A 19,163-nucleotide genomic window follows, 5' to 3' on the forward strand; every position below is an offset into this window, starting at 1 on the left:
GAGTCTTGATTGCCACCAGAGATCAAAGTCAACCAAAAAGTAAGGATGGCCCTGTCTACCTTTGGGAGGGACACAAGAGATGGGGGTTGGAGGGTGGGGCCAATGTACTAGTCTCTACTATTACAGATACTTGGAGTTCCAAAAAATTAAAAATAGTCTTTAAGCAGCTAGCAAGATGTTACTGTACAACCCAGCAAAATCAGCTTAACCCTCAGCAGCCAGGTAAAGGTGGAAAAAGAACAAATTTCACAGAGTTGTCGTCTGATCAACACTCACATAAACACACACACACACACACACACACACACACACACACAAATAAAAAGTTTGAAAAGTTTAATAAATCATTCAACCACTGACTCCACCAACATGACAAATTACTCCTGTCAGTCTTCTTCCATAAATTGCCTGAGCTGTCAACATGGCGACGTTAACTGAGCTGTTGAAGGGAGACATAAGGAAGGAGACTCAGACTCTCACCGGCTCGGCTGCGGAAGTGGGGTGCTTCCGAAGCATCAAGTCCATACATGCAGCTCTGAACAGCTTGGAGGGAGAGCAAGAGGCGGGTCTAGGATGGAAAAGATCCAAAGTCTAAAGCCATAAAGATGTTCTGATCTCCAGCTCTGGCTCTGTGCTGAGGCAGCGCTGGGTGATAAGGCACCGCTCAAGCCCACAGCAGAGGTCCCTGGGCCAGGTGAGTACCCCCTCTCCACAGCAGAAACAAACAACGGAGGGTCATCAGGGCCTCAAGGGTGTGGGGTTCAACCTGGACACTAGAGACCAGCCTCTTGGGCCAGTCAGTCAGTAGCTGTAAGCTGGGGGGTGAGTGGCTGAAAGTTGGTCCCCTAGATGGGAGCAGGAACAGTGGCAGCAGCTGGAGAGCAGATGTTTCATCCAGTGGAGCCCTGGGAAGCTGGGAGTGGTGCTGGGGGGGAGGGGGAAGCGTACGCTCAGCCTCTATTCAGGGCAGACTCTGCTACCCGGCCCAGCCCACTACCAATTGGTGACCCTGAGAGCAGAGAGGGATATCACCCCTCCCTTCTAATCCTGGGACCTTGAGCACACAGAGAGACCCATGTGAAAAAGCAGAAAGAGGAAGAGACTTGGGTTTCTTTCAACTTTCTGTTTCCCAGAACCTCCCTTTGCACCAAGTGCCTCCTCGCCCTGAGGCCCAGAGAAAGGTTACTTTGTACATGCATGGGGGGGGGGGGCTCCTCCTGAACTCACTCACATAACTGAAAGCCCCATCTTCTAAGGGTGGTTGCCAGCAGCCACCCTGGTGCACAGTGACTCCTTAGCTTTCAGCTCCTGCCTTCCTCTGCCTGGTGTGCCCATTCACACGTGCACACGTATTACATACACATACTCTATGTGGAAACACTCACTGCCCTCCCTGTTCTCTTGGCTTACTCCTGCACAGTCTGATTAGGGTTACACTCACATCAAGGTCTTCTCAGCCTCCTAAGCCAGCCCTCCGTGGACAGACCCTACCCACTCCAGCACACGTTCCCTGTGGCCAGCTTGTCACTTTACAGACAGGGTCTTGAAGGGCGGCGGGAGCGGGGGGGGGGGGGGGGTCCCCTCTCCACAACCCTCCCAGCTGGCAGGACCTCTGAGCTGACTCCTCTGCCTGGCCTGAGCAGGAGTCAGGTGGAAGCAATGAAATTCCCACTCCTGGTGTTTAGAACGGGATCCGTCTTGACAGAGAACCAGACAAAGGTCAGATGAGATGCCGGGTGTACGGCAGGTTGGTGGTATTGCTGGCTTTTAGCGCTAAATTCCAACCTCTGCACCTGGCCCAATTAATCCTCAAAGCCCACCCTCAGGCAAGCACTAGTGTTCTTGTGTGTCGGTGGAAACAGACTTAGACGCTGAGATGCAGGGGGTAGAGCCAGGGTTGAGCCTGGCTTGTCTGCTTGGAAGACTCACATTCTGGCCCGCTGAAGGCTTGAAGGACCCCTCCCCCTCCCAGCTCGGTCTCTGCCTCCCAGAGCCTAAGGAAAAAGGGGATATTTGTAGGGTGCAGGAAGTACAAAGACTGAGTATAAGTCACCAAGGCCCTAGGGTTCCCTGAGATACCAGACAGCTAGGGCTGTGGGGCCTCAACTGGCTGAGGAGCCTGGGAAAGGGGACAAGTAAAGAAACGCCCCCTCTGCCCCTCCCATCCTGCCAGTCCACCTTCACCCCAAGGCAGTTCTGCCCAGTCCTGGAGGCAAGGTGGCCAAGGCAACAGGGCACAAACATTCTAGAGGTTTGTCAACAACAACAGCTTTAAAAGATGTACTCCTCTTAAGCCGGGTGGTGGTGGTGCACTTGGGAGGCAGAGGCAGGCGGATCACTCGGAGTTTGATGCCAGCCTGGTCTACAAAGTGAGTCCAGGACAGCCAAGGCTACACAGAGAAACCCTATCTCGAAAAACCAAAAACCAAAAACCAAAACTAAAACAACAACAAAAAAAGTGTACTCCTAGAAAAGCCTATGCCTAGGGGAGGAGGGTTGGGGGCGGGCGGAGAAAGAAGCACTCCTGAGGAAGCTGGCAGCCTGGCGTGGTGGTTCTAGTAAGAATGGCCCCAATAGGCTCATATGTTTGAATTCTTAGTCACCAGAGAGTGGCACTATTTGAAAGGATTAGAAGGATTAGGTGGTATAGACTTGTTGGAAGAAGTGTGTCACTGGGGATAGCTTTGAGGTTTCAAAAGCCTGTGCCAGTGCGCGCTCTCTCTCTCTCTCTCTCTCTCTCTCTCTCTCTCTCTCTCTCTCTCTCTCTCTCTCTCTCTCTCTCTCTCTCCTCTCTCCCTCCCTCCCTCTCTCTGCCTGTGGATCAGGATGTAAAGCCCTCAGCTACTTCACCAGGGCTATGTGTGCCACCATGCTGCCATGTCCCTGCCATGGTGATAATGAACTAACCTCTAAAACTGTAAGCAGGTCCCCAATGAAACGCTTGTGTTTGTAGGGGTCACCTGGGTCATGGCGCCTCTTCACAGCAATAGAACAGTAACTACAATAGAAGGTGGTACCAGGCCTGACCATGCTTTTTTGTTGAAGAAATATGGAAGATTTGGGGACTTTAAAGGTGGCTGAGCACTTGAAGTAGGTTCCACACTGACAGAAGCATGGAAGGCAGAGGTGCTGGGCCAATGCACATTATGACAGCCTGGCTCAGGAGGTTTCGGGAAGGAAGAATATTAGTAGTAAGCGGCCTAGAAACTGTTCCTGGAATATTTGGCAAAGACTGTGGCTGCTTTCTGCCTTTGTCCTAAAATTCTGCCTGGGGCTACATTGAAGAGTTTTGGATTAAGGATGTTGGCACAGATGATTTCCAGACAGCCTGGTGTTGGGTATGCCGTGTGGTTACTAGTTATCACTCTGTGCAGATCTATAACAAAAAGGAGTAAGCTGAACAAAGAGAGCCATAAAATGCACAATGTAAGAAGAAAACAAGCACTAGGATAGGTGAGGTTGGAGCCAAGTCCAGTGCTCAAGGGGATAAAACATTTAATCCTGATGCTAAATAAAATAGAGTAGTGACCTCAGGGCAAGACTCTACCCAGCTAAGCTTCCAACTGTGGGAAGGAATTAAAGGAAAGCTTAAGTGACAAAGGAGACCAACGACAACGACATAAAGCTGATGCAAATGTAATTAAAAGATGGGGCCCAAGTTTCAGCTCCGTCAAGCGAAAGAACTTAGCAGCTTTGGCCACAGGATTCTGGTTTAAAGTGAAGGATACAAAAAGGAGGCTGTGAAATCTTCCTCCATGGCTCAGAGATGCCGCTGAGGACAGTGTGGTGCGGTCTCCCTGCATGGAGGCCCAAAGTGGGCACTGAGTGAATCTGTGAAGGCGAAGCTTGGATTTCACTGGAGACCTCCAACATGGAAATGCCAGAGCCCTGGGGTACCTGCCAAGGAGAGTTGCAGACTAGGTGTGGAACCTTCCCGAGAGAGAGAGAGAGAGAGAGAGAGAGAGAGAGAGAGAGAGAGAGAGAGAGAGAGAGAGATGCAGTCAAAGCTGAAAGGAGTTGTCGATCTGAAGAGAACTTTGACATCAGATGTGGAGAGGCAGAGTTCAGAGTTTGCCTGGCTAGTTTTCAGTCTTGTTTTGGTCTATTAATTCCTCACTAGGCTCCCTCTCTTCCATTTTGGGATGGTAATGTATATCCTGTGCCATGGTATGGTGAAAGTATGTGAACTGCATTTTGATTTTGATTTTATAGGTGGTTACAGTTAGGAAATTACCGTGAGACTCAGAAGAGATTGTGAACTATGGACCTTAAAACAGTGTTAAGACTGTAAAAGACAACGGGGACTTTTGAAGTTGAAGTTGTACTAAAGGAATTTCGCATTGTGATAGGCTGTAAGCCTATGGTGTCCAAGGTAGAGGATTGAGTAAGAGCCCCCCCCCTTAAGGCTCATAATTTGGAATTTTCAGTCGCCGAGGATTAGTACTGTTTGAAAATATTAAAAGGATTAGGAGGTTTGAACTTGATGGAGAAATTGTGTCACTGGGGGGTGGCCTTTGAGGTTTCAAAAGCCTGTGCCAAGCCGAGCCCCCTCCTCTCTCTCTCTCTCTCTCTCTCTCTCCTCTTTCTCTCTCACTCTCTGTGTATGTCTCCCTCTCCCTCTCTCCCTCCCTCCTTCCCTCTCTGCCTCTGGATCAGGATGTAAAGCCCTCAGCTACCTCTCCATGCCACCATGCTGCCTGCCATGTCCCTGCCATGATGATAAAGAGCTAACGTCTAGAACTGAGCAAGCCCCCAATGAAATGCTTTTGCTTATGAGTTGCCTGGATCACGGTGTCCCTTCACAGCAATAGAACAGTGACTAAGACAGCAGGGAGAGGGCGCAGGCTAAGGTCTCAAGTTCATGTCTAGGGAAGTGAGGGATTTCACAAGAGGCTCAGGTTGGGAGCTTGTGTGAAGTCACAAACCCGTGGTTTTCAGACCAGTAATTGATCTAGTTGTGTGGCCCTTATCTTGAGGACAGGGCTCAGTCAGCAGCCAGCGTTTTGAGACCAGTGATGACAGCTTCTAATGGCCAGGCCCTTATCTTAAGGACATGACTCTGGAAGGAGAGTGAAGGCGGGAGCCTGTAAATAAAAACTGGAAAAAGACACAGCAAGACAGAGTCACCATTGGCAATGCCTGCTGCCATCGCCGCCTTCATTTTGGAAAGTAGCGAGGGACTTTATAATCCACACCCCATGCCCCCACTGGTGTCTAAGTTCTGCCCCCTCTGGCCCCGCCCCTTTAAGAGTATGCAGCTCCTCTTAGCAGCTCTCCATTCCAGTTTCAAGCTGGAAATCAGCCTTGATTCACAGCCCATCCTCAGCTCCACTATAATGCACTCAGGACGACACCAACAGGAGGGAACAGGTTCCCAAACAATTCCTAGAACCAAAGGTTTGAAAGTGTGTCATTTAACCCAAAGCAGGCCTAACAGAATATCAACTGCAAAGTATGACTGGACTCTAAGGAAGAAGATTCTACAGCAAATTAGATGTAGTCCTTATTATTAAAACCAAGCACATCCCTGGAGTCCTCAGAGCCTTGAAAGAGTAAAAAGTATGTGATATATCAGGTTCCCTAAACTTAATTAAACCATGGAACCCTTTTAAGGTAGAGCCCTTAGGACCAGTGTTCCATGGGTTGTGCTTTGGGAAAGGACATCCAAGGCTACACAGAGAAACCCTGTCTTGAACACCCAAATAAATAAATAAGTCTTTTTGTTTGTTTTGGTTTTTGTTTTTCGAGATAGAGTTTCTCTGTGTAGCCTTGGCTGTTCTGGACTCACTTTGTAGACCAGGCTGGCCTCAAACTCACAGCGATCCTCCAGCCTCTGCCTCCTCCTAAGTGCTGGGATTAAAGGCGTGCACCAGTACACCCAGCAATAAATAAATCTTAAAAACAAAAACCACTGGATACCCCTGTGGGGGGGGGGGCAGGGGTGGCAGGGGTGGCAACAAGAGTATCATCCAAGCCTCAGACACAAGCTGAGTTCTGACAAGACCTTCTCCTTGATCACAGCCAGGGCACCCTGCCAGAGGCAATGGCTGTAGAAGTTCCCACGGTGATTCCCAGCAGTGGCACTGGGCAAGTCTCTCACTGGCAAAACCTAGGACCTGCCCAGACTACACAGAAAGTGGCCCAGTCCCAGCATCTGATCCCAGATGGGCACCTTGAGAAGTCCCTGAAGAGAGACGGCCTTCTGCAGAAGTTGGGTGTAAGTAGGCAGGTGACACCAGGGAGGAGGCTGAAAGGGGAGCCTCCATCTCCCGTTTATACCGTCCTAAAACTGAAACAAACGCAAGGGAAGGGTGGTGCTTTGTGGGGTGTGAACAGGGCCCAGGATGCCAGGCATGCAGAGCCAGGGCAGAATGGATGCCCCAAGTGGAGTTTTGACATCCTTACCTATCTTTACAGAAGGCCCTGGAAGGGGGCGGGGGCTCCCTCCTTGATGACCAAGGCCCCTGAGAGGTGGAGAATGAAACCCACTCCCACCAGTAGGTCCAGCCACCTGTCACCTCACCTTAGCAATTTCTTGCTTTCCACCCAGATCTTTCATATCATCATTGCATTTGCGCACCTGGCCTTTGGCGGTTACCTGATCTCCACAGTCAAGAATCTGCACTTGGTGGCATTGAAGTGCTGGTATCCATTATGGGGATCTGTCTCTGTGAGTAGGAACCTAAATCGGTGGGTACAGGGGTATGCAGGGACCCTGGGAGGCTGGCTGCAGCCAAGAAACACAAAGCGTATGCCCACCCTGTCTCCATCTTCCCTCCTTCCGCTCCGTTCCCTCAACCATACTACCATAGCTCCTCCCCGGGAGTGCCTGTCACTCGTGGGCCCTGTGGACCCTCCTTTAATCAAGCAAGCGTGTATGTTGGGCAAGGAGAAGAGCCACGAGCCACTCTGAGGTAGGTTCACAGGCTTCTGAGCACCCAGGCTAACTTTGTAGCCTCAACCCTTTGTGCCTTCCATCACTATCAGCCCCTCTCTGCAGCCGCACACAGTTATGACCCACAACTCTTGTCCTCCCCAGACCTCATCAGCCAGGTTAGAGACAATATGGGATTCTCACACACACACATACATACACCATTCCCCAGAGGATGCGTGCTCTCTCCTCTGGGACACCAGGGCACTGTCCTGACCCTGAACACTGCCTTCACACTTAGCCCCCGCTCCATAGTGTCCTTTTGAGCAAATGTCTTCAACCCCATCCCAAACGTCCCCTCAGTCCTCCATCCCCACTGCTCAGCTTGGCACTCCCATGACAATGACAGGGCTTTCTACACGTAAGGTGCCCATCCCCCACCCACACCCCATGGTCCCCAGGATGGGACATGCAAGGGCTCAGCGTACATACAAAAGATAGATCAGTGCCAGGAGCCTCCATGCCAGGAGCAGTGCCCTCCCCAGTGCAGGAGAGAGGTTGAGGGGGTGGTTACTGTGGTCCCGGCTGTGATGTGCATGAGGTCTGCAGGTTTGTGTCCTCCGTGGGTAAGCACATGTTGCGGGAGAGCCTGGAGTGGACTTGCTCTGTCCAAGAAGTGTATTCTCTGCCCTGCCAGCCAACAAGGGTTTGTTTTCTTAGAGAATGAAGGGGACTTTGTGGTCTCAAGGTACCTCAACTTCTCTCTTTTGACCTCCAAACCTGGTCTGCAGTTTCTCATTTCAGGGATCTTGGCTGTGACAACAATGGTATTTCCCTCCAAGACCCCTCTGGTGAGTTGGTACATTGAGATCCTTCTCTCTAGGCTAGGGGAAGGGTCAAGAGCATCTGTATGCAGGGGAGAATGAGTGCATCTTCAAGATGGAAGAAAGCATCTGAGAGACTGCAGATGCACACAACTGGCTAGATTTGACAAGGAAGAATGGAAACTCCACCTGGAGCTCCTGCCCTGTCAGGAATGGCTCCAGGCACCCATCCTTCCATCTAGAACAGACTTTGGCTTCTTTATTGTCTTTCTCTTTGCTGTGACAAGATGCCTGACAGAAAGTGTCTTACAGTTTAAGAGGGTACAGTCCTCTGTGGTGAGGAAGACTTGGCACTGGGAGCAGGACGCTGCTTGCTCACATCTGAGTGGGTCAGAGAACAGAGAGATGAATGCTGGTGCTCATTTAATTCCTTTCCAATTATTCTATCTGGGTACCACTCCCCGACCAATAGGATGCTGCCACCTACCTTTGGGTGTGTCTTCTCTGATCAGCTAAACAGCTCTGGGGTAGCTTCACAGACATGCCTAGAGGTATGTCTGCTACGTGATCCTAATACTAAAGTTAACAATGAAGATCAGACATCACAGCTTCCTTCCAGATCTACCAAGTTTATTTATTTATTTATTTATTCTTTCTCAATTTCATGCATCCTTGATCATAGCTCTGCTGCCATTTTATCTTCTTTTATGCCTTCCCTCTCCCACCAAACCTTTTCTTCCTCCCTTCAACACTCAAGTCCCCCTCTTTCTTTCATGCCTTTTCTTTGTTTTTGTTTTGTTTTGGGGTTTGTGATCCATTGTGTTTTAATTAGGGTGACCTACGTGAGCATGGGTGGGAGTTATTCACATAAGCAAGGACAACCTGCCAGTGCCTACACCACGGAGAAATATGATGCCTCCTCCAGTCCATGCCCATTCAAGCCCCCTAAGCCATCAGCCTGAGGACCACCTGGTTCTGCATCCCTTCCCCGAGTCCTGGGGCTGCTTCTAGATACCCCTCAGCCCCCACCTTCTCCAGCCCACACCCTCCTAGCTCCCTTCTGTCCCATCAAGTCTCCTAGGAGGAATCCTCTCACTCTCTTTCCTCACAGCAGCCCAAGGGTTTGTTCTGGAGGGTAAGTCTTACCGCGTCCTTGAGCTTCTTGTGGAGCACAGAAAATGGACCTGTTTCAGGTCCCTAGCCAGATAGATGGGGAGGAGGGAAGACCCTGAGGCATGAAGGGGCAGAACCCCTTGGGCTCTTCCTGCCTTCCCCGTGGGTGGGGCCCTCTGCATGTTAGACTCTGACAATTACTGAAACTAGAGTAGGATTGGAGAGTGTATCACGATGCACCTTTCTTTATTATGAACCTCGTGCACCTGGCACGGCTCTTAGGCCCTTCCAGTGCATCCTATAACAGATGAGCATGGCTAGGGCTTTCCCAGTGATCAGGAGCCCAGCGCCTGGTGTGCGAGTTAGAGCCTCGAGCTCAAAGACAGGCAGGGGCTCCAGGTGGGGCCTGAGGGTGTCACAGACCAAGTTCCTGGAAGGAGAGCCTTGAGTTGGATCACTAAGCTTTGGACACCGGCTCTAACATTTCATCTCTCCTTGCAGAAGGTGCTGTGTGTGACAGCAAACGTCATCAGCTTCTTCTGTGCACTGGCCGGCTTGTTTGTCATTGCCAAGGACCTCTTTCTGGAGAGTCCTTTTCCATGGCCAATCTGGAGACCATACCCCAACCCCACAGTGAGTTCCTTTCCCCTCCTGAGCCCTCTGATTCCAAGGAGGGAAATGCCTTGAACTTGGCAGAGAAGAAGCAATCAGAACTCAGAAATCCAGCCATGGAGCCAGGCACTTCCAATCAATACACATCTCTCCAGAGGCATGGCGGAAGCAGCAGGCTGGCCTTCTCATGGTCAACATCGGGAAACTGGACTATGCTCAAGTCACCATGTCCAGTCCTCTTACACATGAGAAAGTTGAGACCCAGATGTAAAGGAATTTTAATCCAGCAACCTGGCTGCTCTGATCACATCCAAAGACCTTCTAGGTCTGTGTGATCCAGCTGGAATGCAGACACACCCTTAGTACACACCTTTAATCCCAAACAATGAAGGTAAAGTTAGTTTGTAGAAGGAAGCACCCATGTTTGAAACTGATTTCTAATTGTCTAAGTGACAAATCAGAGAAAGATTTGACAGAATGAGACAGAGACAGGATATGCCAACTCTAACAAGAACAGAGAGGTAACTTAAGAGAGCAGCACAGAGAGAGGGAAGGGAAGTTTTACAGAGACAGGCTGTAGAGAAAACAAGTTAGGCAGAGGTGAAGACAGATGAGCCAGAGAATGAGAAGAAGCCAGAAGATTAGCACAGATTGCTAGAGTTAGTCTGAGGCCAGGCAGAACAATTCAGTCAGAAGCTGAGAGAAGCCATTTGAATCGGTCAACTTCGAGAGGAGTTTAAGTGAGAACAGCTGAGTTGAACCCAGCTCACCCTTCCCCGACCCTGCTATAAAACACACTTTCTCCTTGGGCCTAGGCAACCCCATCGGCTAAGTAGAACTGTCCAGATGGCCTTTAGGGCCACCTCCAATTCTCCCAGGAACTTGAGAGACTCTCTAGTCCTCAAACTTCAGGAAACATTCACCCAGGCCCCCTGTGTGCCCAGCACTAAGCATAGAGCATGATGGAAGCCACCCCAATTCCTCAGAGTCCCCCCTCCCCTCCAGGAGAGCAGAGGCCCTGCCACTTCTGCTGAAAATCTGCCTGCCAGACCCAGGCAACAGGCAGGAAGCCTTGTCCCATCTTCCTGACACTCCCCACAGGTCTACATCCAGAGACTAGAGCTTACCCTGTTCTGTCTCACCATCCTGGAACTCTTCCTGACAGCGCCCACAGCCATCACAGCCAGCAGGATGAAACGCCTGCATGCAGAGGTAAGGCCTCAGGACACGGGGACAGTAGACAGTGGAGAACTCAGACTGGACAGACAGCGGGCAGGGGTCACAGACTGGGCACTTAGGAGATGCGGGGTCTGCTGTGGGATGCTGCATTCATCTGCACATGACTATATAGCTAGGATCCATAGTGGCACAGATAAGCTTAGCTTTACGTCAGCTTCTCACCATCCTTTCAGGTAGCCATATCCTTCCCATTACACAATTAAGTAAACTGAGGCTTAGAGAAAGCATACCACCTCCTAAAGCTAGAGCAGACCGCCCACTCTGGGAATTCCACCAGGGTGAGCAACTTGCCCACAGTCCAGAGGCCTCTGGAGGTGGAACTAAAACTCAAACCCCACCAACTAGCCCCTGTGGATCTGTCTCAATGAGTGCTGGGGACAAAGTCACACATAGGCCTCTGGAAGGTCCCTCCTCAAGCCTTATGGGGACCTTGAGACTTCATAAGTGACTTGGCCAAGACATACTTTGTAAAGAACTGATCATATCATGTGCTAGGCCAATGGGACACTGGTTTCTTTTTTGCAGGATAAGGATGACACCTCTCTTGTCCCCGACATACCCATGGAACTTGACGGTCTGTCGCTGAGCCTGCCATCGAGCCTGCCACCATCCTATGAAGATGTGGTTCCAGGCAACATGAGCAAAACAAGAGGTGAAGAGGTTCTCACTCTAGGCTCCACAGACCTTCAGAAGGAAGCCGCCCTGGCCCCTTCTCCCTGGCACAGACAGGAGCTAGTTCCCCTGGGAAAGGGACAAACAGTGGTGGTGCTAAAACAGGTGGTAGTCTCTAACCCTGTGCTACCCACCCCAAACCCAGATAGGTCTCAGCCTCCTCTCCTGAATCAGATGTCCTCCTTGCCAGGCTCCAGAGTGGCTCTTAAGTGACCCCTCCACACCCTAGCCTCCCACCCTCAGCAGGTATACAACGGCTGCCCTCCACTCCAGCCTCCCTGCTCGGCAGGTATACAATGGCTGCCATGGCTGGGTGGAGGGCATAGACTATGGCGAGGGTAATAATGAATCTGAATCACTGGGTTTCTCCCAAACCAGCCAGAGGAATGTCAAATCAAAAGCCACCCAAGGTCTCTGTCTCTGGGGCCTCAGTGTCTCCATCTATAAATGGAGGGGGAAGTGATAGCCAGAATGCAGGAGGCGCCTGTCATCTCCGAAACCTGAGGTCAGAGTGGCGTTCAGGATGAGATTCTAGCCTGGGAAGTATAGACCCACTCACACTAGTGGGCAGGTGGAGGGAGGGCCCTGCCTTCCTCACCTCCCGACCTTCAGAGCCCAGAGGAAATCACTCGCCAGTCTGGTTTATTTCTGGTCCACACTGGATTCCTTCTGTTTCTTTAAGTTGATCTGTTCCTTACATTGTTTTAAGAGGTCCCATTTTAGCAATAAAAACTCTGATAACCAGCATAAGGCCCCAAAATAACAAACATGGTGGAACTAAACATCACCAGATTCTTGGCCACTCTGCCATGACCTCACCTGCCACTCACGGTTTCCTTGCTCACTCTGCTGCAGCCTCGCTAAGGTACCTCGAGATTCCCCAGCTCACAAGCACACCCTGCCTCTGCACCGCCATATCCCTAGGCCTTCCTCCACTGGACCCTCCTCCTCGGATACTGGCAGAGCTCACTGTGAGCCTTTCTTGGGCCACTATCTCTGGGCTGCTGCTGGCCTCGTTGTTCCCTTCCATCATTCTCCACCTCACACAGGCCCAAGGAGCTTGAGAAAGTAGTGTAAGACTGCTCACTCCTAAGAGCTACTGTAGCTCCCAGCTGAAGTCCGGCCCCACCAACAGTGTACAAGGTGGCCGTAGCATGCCCCTGGCTCTCCAGAAGGGAGAGCCTTTCTGAGGAAGTGAGATGGGTACATTCGGAGGAATTCCAGCAGCATCCGCCCTCTTAGCTCACGGGAGCCCTGTCCTGTCTCCACCCAATAAGGGCTTAGTACAGATCAGTCCAGATTTGTAGCCAAGTCCCCTCTGAGTCCCCATCTGGATCCAGGGAGCACTCAGGACTTGCTATTGACTTGAAGGAACTGGCAAGTGTCCTTGCACCCTATTTGATTCTAAACCTCATTAAACTGTAATGACACAAGTCCATTTAAAGAAAGGTGTTATTGTATGTGCATGCTGAGAGTTTGTGGTTCAGTTGGTAGAAGGTTTTCCCAGCTGGGAAACAAGCAAAGTAGATCTCTTTATTCTGCTCAGCTTGTAGCATGGATCTGAACTCTGGCTTCGGTTACATTTCCCATGGCCCTTGAACTTGAAATTCTACTTTCTATGCTAAAAGAATGTTTGTGAATCATTTCACTTAACCCATGCAACAGATGGAGAAGCTGAGGCCCAGATGGGTAAGGGAGGCTCAGAGTGTTACCCAGAAGGTGGCTTTGGTGGGCGAGAGGTGGAGCCATGACTCCTCAGCCCAGCCCACTGGCTTCCTGGAACCCTGCTAGTTGGAAGAAGATCAACTCTTAGGTCTAATACCCACCCTAGCTCCCTAGCTCCCAAACTCATTGCTTCTCCAAGTCTGAGATTTTAACCCCACTGTTACCCCCAGGAACATTAAAAGAAACCCCAAGCATGGGCCTCCTCCTTCAGCACTGCAGTGTACGTCAGGTCATGGATGCCTAATGGGTATTCCTTTGTTCCACAGATAAAGACTGAATCCTCGGGGCTGGAGAGATGGCTCAGCGGTTAAGAGCACTGGCTGCTCTTCCAAAGGTCTTGAGTTCAATTCCCTGTCAACCACATGGTGGCTCACAACCATCTATAATGAGATCTGGTGCCGTCTTCTGGTGTACATGCAGGCAAAACACTGTGCATATATGATAAATAAAATAAAAATAATTTTAAAAAGACTGAATCCTCCAGTGCCAAGTCCATCCCTGCCTCCAATGGCTAGACACCAGTGATGACACACGTCATTATTTGATTCATGCAAATAAATGTGTAACTGCTATGAAGAGAAACTGAGCTGTTCTGAAAGTAGGATGGAAACAGAGGGAAGGGAAGTGGAGAAGCCAAGAGGCCTCTCCCATGGTGGTGTGTCAAGGGAAGCCTACAGGTCCAGCTGTCCAAGCTCTGCCAATTTGTGTGTGTGTGTGTGTATGTGTTTGTTGAACATGTATGTGTTTACATGTTTGCATGTGTGGGGGTCTGCATGCATGTGTGTGCATATGAAGACTTCTGATGTCAGACATCATCTGTGATTGAATGAGAAGGCCTGAGGTTTAACCTCAATTCTTCTTCCTCCTTATTCACTGAAGCAGAATCTCTCGCCCTAACCCAGAGCTTGCCGATATGGCTACTCCTGTGGCCAGGTGCTCTGTGGAGCCAATCTCTTGCAGCCTTCTGAGCCTGAAATTACCAGTGAGCCACCCAGTGTCTACATAGGTTCTGAGGATCTGGAGTTTTGCTGGCTAGTTTATGTCAACTTAACATAAGCTAAAGTCATGTGAGAGAAGGGAACCTCAATTTAGGAAGTGCCTCCGGGGCTGGAGAGATGGCTCAGCGGTTAAGGGCACTGACTGCTCTTCCAGAAGACCCAGGTTCAAATCTCAGCACCCACATTGTGGCTCACAAATGTCTGTAACTTGAAGATCTGATGGTCTCACATAGACATAAACGCAGGCAAAACACCAATGCACATAAAATAAAGGGAAATTAAAAGAAAAACTGCCTCCACAAGATCAGGTTGCACAAGATACAGTGCAAGCCTTTGGGGGCACTTTCTTAATTAATGATTACTGGAAAGGGGCCCTGCCCATTGTGGGTGGGGCCATCCCTGGCCTGGTGGTCATGAGTTCTATAAGAAAGCAAACAGAGCAAGCCATGAGGAGCAAGGCAGTCGGCAGCATCCCTGCATGGCCTCTGCATTGGGTCCTGCTCTGTTCTGAGTTCCCCTTCTGGCTTCCTTCCCTGATGGATTACAGTGTGGAAGAGTAAAGCCCAATAAACAGTTTCCTCCTCATCCTTCTTTTCAGTCATGGTGTTTTGTCACAGCAATGGAGACCCAAAGCCAAGCCCCAGTCCTCACGCTTGCACTGCCATAAGCGCTTTAAGCACTGAGCTGTCTCCTCAGCCCTGCTATTTCTTTCTTACAGAGACTTACTTCTTCCCAGGCCAGACCTGAGTCCACTCCTTCTCCTCCCTCACCACTCCCTGTGGCTGTGATCACTTCCTCCTGGCCCGCTCTTTCCTTCTAGACGAGCCTAATGCCTGGCATTGACTCTGAAGCAAATCGCCTTGAGGGTCCTAGGCTTCTCTGCCCAGAGTTGACCACTGTCACCCATCAGGGTTCAGGCAGGGAAAATATCCCCCAGGATGCTGAGACTTAATGCAAGGAATTGGCACACAAGATCACAGAGCCTGGCGGAACAAGTCCAATGTGTGGAACAGGCCATCCACAGGCCAGGCAGTCTGGAAGGCTGGAGCTACCACCCACAGGGGACTTCCAGAGTCATAAGCCTCCGTCCTCCCTCCAGGAGGAAAAGGTTTCTACTGGGAGGAGATTCCTACAGAACATGGGACCGTTTATTCTGGAGTCAGGCCTATCTTGACTAGCTAAGAAGTCTCATTTAGCCAGTTATGGATTTGATCCCATCTGCACAACAAAACCCAGACTCAGCTCCCCTGAGTAAGTGGGGAGCAGAACCATGAGACGACTTCCCTTGAGACCCTGTGAGCAAACATCTGTGCACTCCAATCAGGGAATCAATGACAGAGCAAATAAAAAGGATCCCACCCAAGTAAAGCAGTGAGTTTACTGGGGTCACTTGCAGGAGTGACTCAAAAGCCTGTGTGACACAACCCATAACAACTGCATCCTTGGGGCTCCCTGTCCTACTTGTCTCCAGACCCAAGGAGACATGACCTCTAGCCAGTGGCTGCGTGCTGCTTTATAACTTGCAGTCCTCCATCTTACTGAGACTCTAGGTAAGAGAAATATAGGAGATGGGGAAATAGAAGGATCCGGAGGGTCCTAGAAACCTACAAGAAGAACATCATGATGGGTGGATTGGGGCCCAGGGGGAGTCTGCTCAAACTATTGCACTAACCAAGGACAACACAATAGTAAACATCAAACCCCTACTCTGATCTACTCAATGGATAGGACATTCTCCACAATTAGTGGAAAGCAGAGACTGACTTTGACATGAACTCTGGTACTCCATATTTGACTACCTCCAATTGGTGGGAAGGCCTGATGGCACTCAAAGAAAGAATAAGCAGGCTACCAAGATGAGACTTGATAGCCTATGACCATATAGTGGGGGAAGAGGTCCCCCTTGGTCTTAGACCTAGCGGAGGGGAATAGGGTGAAAGTGGGAGGGAGGGAGGAACGGGAGGATACAAGTGATGGGATAACAATTGAGTTGTAATCTGAATAAATTAATAAAATTTTAAAAAAAAACTTGCAGTCCTCCTCAGAGTGCACTTCCCACCCTCTGCGTAGGAATGTTTAGGAAGAGATGACAACAAGAATCTTGCCAAGGTCATGGAGACAAAGCTGCAGAAGAGAGAGGTGATGAGAGCAGAACCCACAGAGTTACCTCTGCAAGCAGGAGCGGACTAGTCTTCAAACATCCACACATCAAGTCTTTTATTTCAGGCCACTAGCTAACATTTATTGAGTCCCAGCACTCCAGAGGCAGAGACAACGCAGATCTTGGTGAGTTTGAGGCCAGCCTTGTCTCCAAAGTGAGTCTAGGACAGCCAGGACTGTTACACAGAGAAACCCTGTCTCAAAAAAAAAAAAAAAAAAAAAAAAGTTTACAGCTGAGAAGACTCAGTCGGATGGAGGTTAAGTCCCTTCCTCATTGTCACGTGATTTGAATGAGACAAGCCTGCCCCACCCCCAAACAGGCTCAGCATTTGAACACTTGGTCCCCAGATGCTGATGCTGTTGGAGAGGTTATGGAGAGGTGCAGCCTTGCTAGGGGAAGTACAACACGGGGGATGGGCCTTGAGACTATAGTCTCCCCCATGTGTGGAGAATATAGAGTCTCCCCCATGTGCATTTCTCTGCTTCGTGCTTCTGCTTAAAGATGTGCGTCACATTCAAAACATGTGACTTCGAGGAAATGACTTAAAGATGTGAGACTTCCTGTTCCTGCCACCATGCCTGCTGCCATGCTTCCTCGTTTCCATGAAGGCCTCTAATCCCTCTGGAACCATAAAGCAAATTAAAGTCTTTCTTCTACAAGTTGTCACTGTCAGTGTTTTACCAGAGCAATAGAAAATTAACCAATATAGTCACACACAAGAGAGTGCTAGGGCCAGGACTCCCACGCGGACACAGGCCTGAGCCTAAGCTCAGGATCGCTCTGCCGTCTTACAATCAGCAGGCTTACAGTCTCAGAGAGGTCAGAAAGTCAGGCCTCTCCCCACAGCTAAAGCAACATACAAGCACCGGGAGAGGCCAGTCTCCTTGGATCTGCCGGCAAGTTGGACCTTGAGCCCCACCAGTGCATCTCTTATGAGTTGTGTCACTCATGCTGATTCATGTATGTTGGAAGCAACTGAGCAGGGCATTGCCATCCTCTCTTGGTCCTCAGAGAGGTTTGGAAATCAGTGTGGATGAGGATAAAGATGGCCCTCTTTGAGGGGCACATGATTGTAGGGTTCAGTCATAGCCACACACTGACCACTCAAGGGCCAGACTCAGACTGATGGAAGTTTATCTGAGTGCTGAACAATAACTGACCAGTCAGGGGCACAGACTGTAACATTGGTAAGAAGAACTGACCAGTCAGGGCCACAGTCCAAATTCGGGAATCAGCTTCTGAGGCAGGCTTTTTATCAGAAAAACAGTAACCAGGTAACCAGGTAGGAAGCAAGGAGGAGGGCAGCCTTACATCATTTTGATTAGCTAAACACAAGAAGAATCTATTTTATTCTGAGCACAATGTATCCAGGTGGCTAGACAAAGCATTTTAGGCTGATTGGCTGAGATTTAGGGTAGGGGAGCTCTTGTGGGGTTTCCAGCTCTCTGAGAGTAAGGAACTTAGCAGGATGTTGCAGACTTAACTCTAATAAAAATATACATTTATCTTTATCCCAAGTAGAACATGCATTTATCATCTGTTTTATTCTAAGCAGCAAGCATTGAACCTTTCTGGTTTCAGGCACTTAGGGCCTGTGAACCTGAACTTAGCTTCACCTTATAATAAAAATGGAGACTTGGAGTCAAAATGGTTTCTGATATGCTAAGAACTGGTGTTAACAGAAGAGCTACAGTTACGCTAGGAACTAAAATAGGTCTCATCGGAGGGGCCATAGAGTTTAAGCAGGTTAAGCAGCTTACAGCAATGATGGAAGCCATGGTGTAGAAGCAGGGTTTGGAGTGTCATCTGACTGGCTACCACTCCTGAACTAGAAGTGAGCATCACCTCCACAGGAAAGCTCTGGAGAGTGCAAGAGTAAGCACAACAGCCTGGATGTGGAAGCTTGCACACCTCTAATCCCAGCACTTGGGAAACAGAGGCCGTCAGAGGTCTGAGAGTTCAAGGCCAGCCTTGAACCTAGGGAGTTCTAGGCTAGCCAAAGCTATATAGTGAGTCCTTGTCTCAAAAAAAAAAAAAAGTACAAGATCTCTAGGACTGGAGTCCTGGGAACATAGGAAGGGAACCCACAATTCATCCTGGGCTAGCACAGAAGGGATATGTGAGAACCAGATGAGAAAGCTGAGTCTGAAGCTAGGGCTTTGGGTAAAGCACACAGAAAGGATTGGCATGAGAGGAGAAGGAAGCAGTTATACCTTCCAAACACACAAGGCCCACTACATCGAGGCGAGCACTCCAACTTGGCAGATGAGATATAAACCGCACAGTCAAAATCATCCTTGAAAGTCCCTTAAATTGGAACTGGGGAGCTGGCTCAGTCAGATTCCTGGCACCCAAAGGCACACATCTCTAACTATCCGTCCTTGGGGAGACACATATACGGAAATCTCAGCTACACTGGAGTCTCTAGCCACCCAGCATAGCTGAATCACTGAGCTCAAGGTCCAAAGACAGATCATGTCATCCCAAAAGTAAGGTGAAGAGTGATCAAAAAAACAAACACAAGAACCCAGCAGCGGTGGTGCACGCTTTTAATCCCAGCACTCTCGAAGCAGAAGCAGACAGATCTCAGTGAGTTTGAGGCCAGCCTGGTCTACAAAGTGAATCCAGGACGGCCAAGGCTACACAGAGGAACCTTGTCTCAAAAAATAAAAAAGAAAAACACACAAAATCAACCTCCACATGCATGTACACACTCTTAATGCTGTCTTAGCTACTTTTCTATTGCTGTGATAAAACAAAAGCATGCAAGGCAACTTAGAAAGGAAGAGGTTAATGAGAGCTTACAGTTTCAGAAAGGGTGAGTCCATGGCCATCGTGGTGGGGTGTTGGGGTTTGGTCTGGTGCTATGTATTTAAATACTAATTACTGGCCCCCAAGATCTTATTGCTGGCCGGACAAGCACATTCTCAGGTACACCTGTCCTT

General features: G+C 49.7%; 2 protein-coding genes across 4 annotated transcripts in view; one reads left to right on the plus strand and one right to left on the minus strand.

Moving 5' to 3' along the window:
* The first annotated feature begins 377 nt into the window (after nucleotides 1–377).
* Nucleotides 378–13,498, plus strand: MS4A10 (membrane spanning 4-domains A10). The gene is made up of 8 exons (XM_084772288.1): nucleotides 378–694; nucleotides 6,022–6,217; nucleotides 6,551–6,670; nucleotides 7,666–7,725; nucleotides 9,313–9,444; nucleotides 10,525–10,635; nucleotides 11,188–11,314; nucleotides 13,326–13,498. Exons 2-8 carry the CDS (start codon nucleotides 6,044–6,046, stop codon nucleotides 13,334–13,336), a joined length of 735 nt encoding a protein of 244 aa, XP_084628414.1. The 5' UTR covers nucleotides 378–694; nucleotides 6,022–6,043; the 3' UTR covers nucleotides 13,337–13,498.
* The window catches only part of PTGDR2 (prostaglandin D2 receptor 2), a 42,046-nt gene continuing 28,143 nt past the window's right edge, over nucleotides 5,261–19,163 (minus strand). Inside the window, exons 2-4 of one of the 3 annotated variants that reach the window (XR_014777340.1) lie at nucleotides 11,222–11,403; nucleotides 10,551–10,623; nucleotides 5,261–5,385 (exon numbers count right to left, since the gene is read on the minus strand). The gene's annotated coding sequence lies outside the window, so the exon portion shown is untranslated. Of the gene's footprint in view, nucleotides 5,386–8,403; nucleotides 9,242–9,463; nucleotides 9,794–10,550; nucleotides 10,624–11,221; nucleotides 11,404–19,163 lie in introns of those variants that run through there. The other 2 variants (XR_014777341.1, XR_014777342.1) reach the window with 2 other exon arrangements.

The sequence above is a fragment of the Acomys minous genome, assembly GCF_964271855.1.
Source record: "Acomys minous genome assembly, chromosome: 2".
Taxonomy (NCBI): domain Eukaryota; kingdom Metazoa; phylum Chordata; class Mammalia; order Rodentia; family Muridae; genus Acomys; species Acomys minous.

Excerpts from the sequence above, each read along its gene's own strand:
- MS4A10 (XM_084772288.1), top strand. The coding sequence starts at position 6,044 with ATGGCTGTAGAAGTTCCCACGGTGATTCCCAGCAGTGGCACTGGGCAA. Across the intron at positions 6,671-7,665 it reads CATTATGGGGATCTGTCTCT|TTTCTCATTTCAGGGATCTT; the intron begins GTGAGTAGGAAC and ends CCTGGTCTGCAG. Across the intron at positions 10,636-11,187 it reads TGAAACGCCTGCATGCAGAG|GATAAGGATGACACCTCTCT; the intron begins GTAAGGCCTCAG and ends TCTTTTTTGCAG.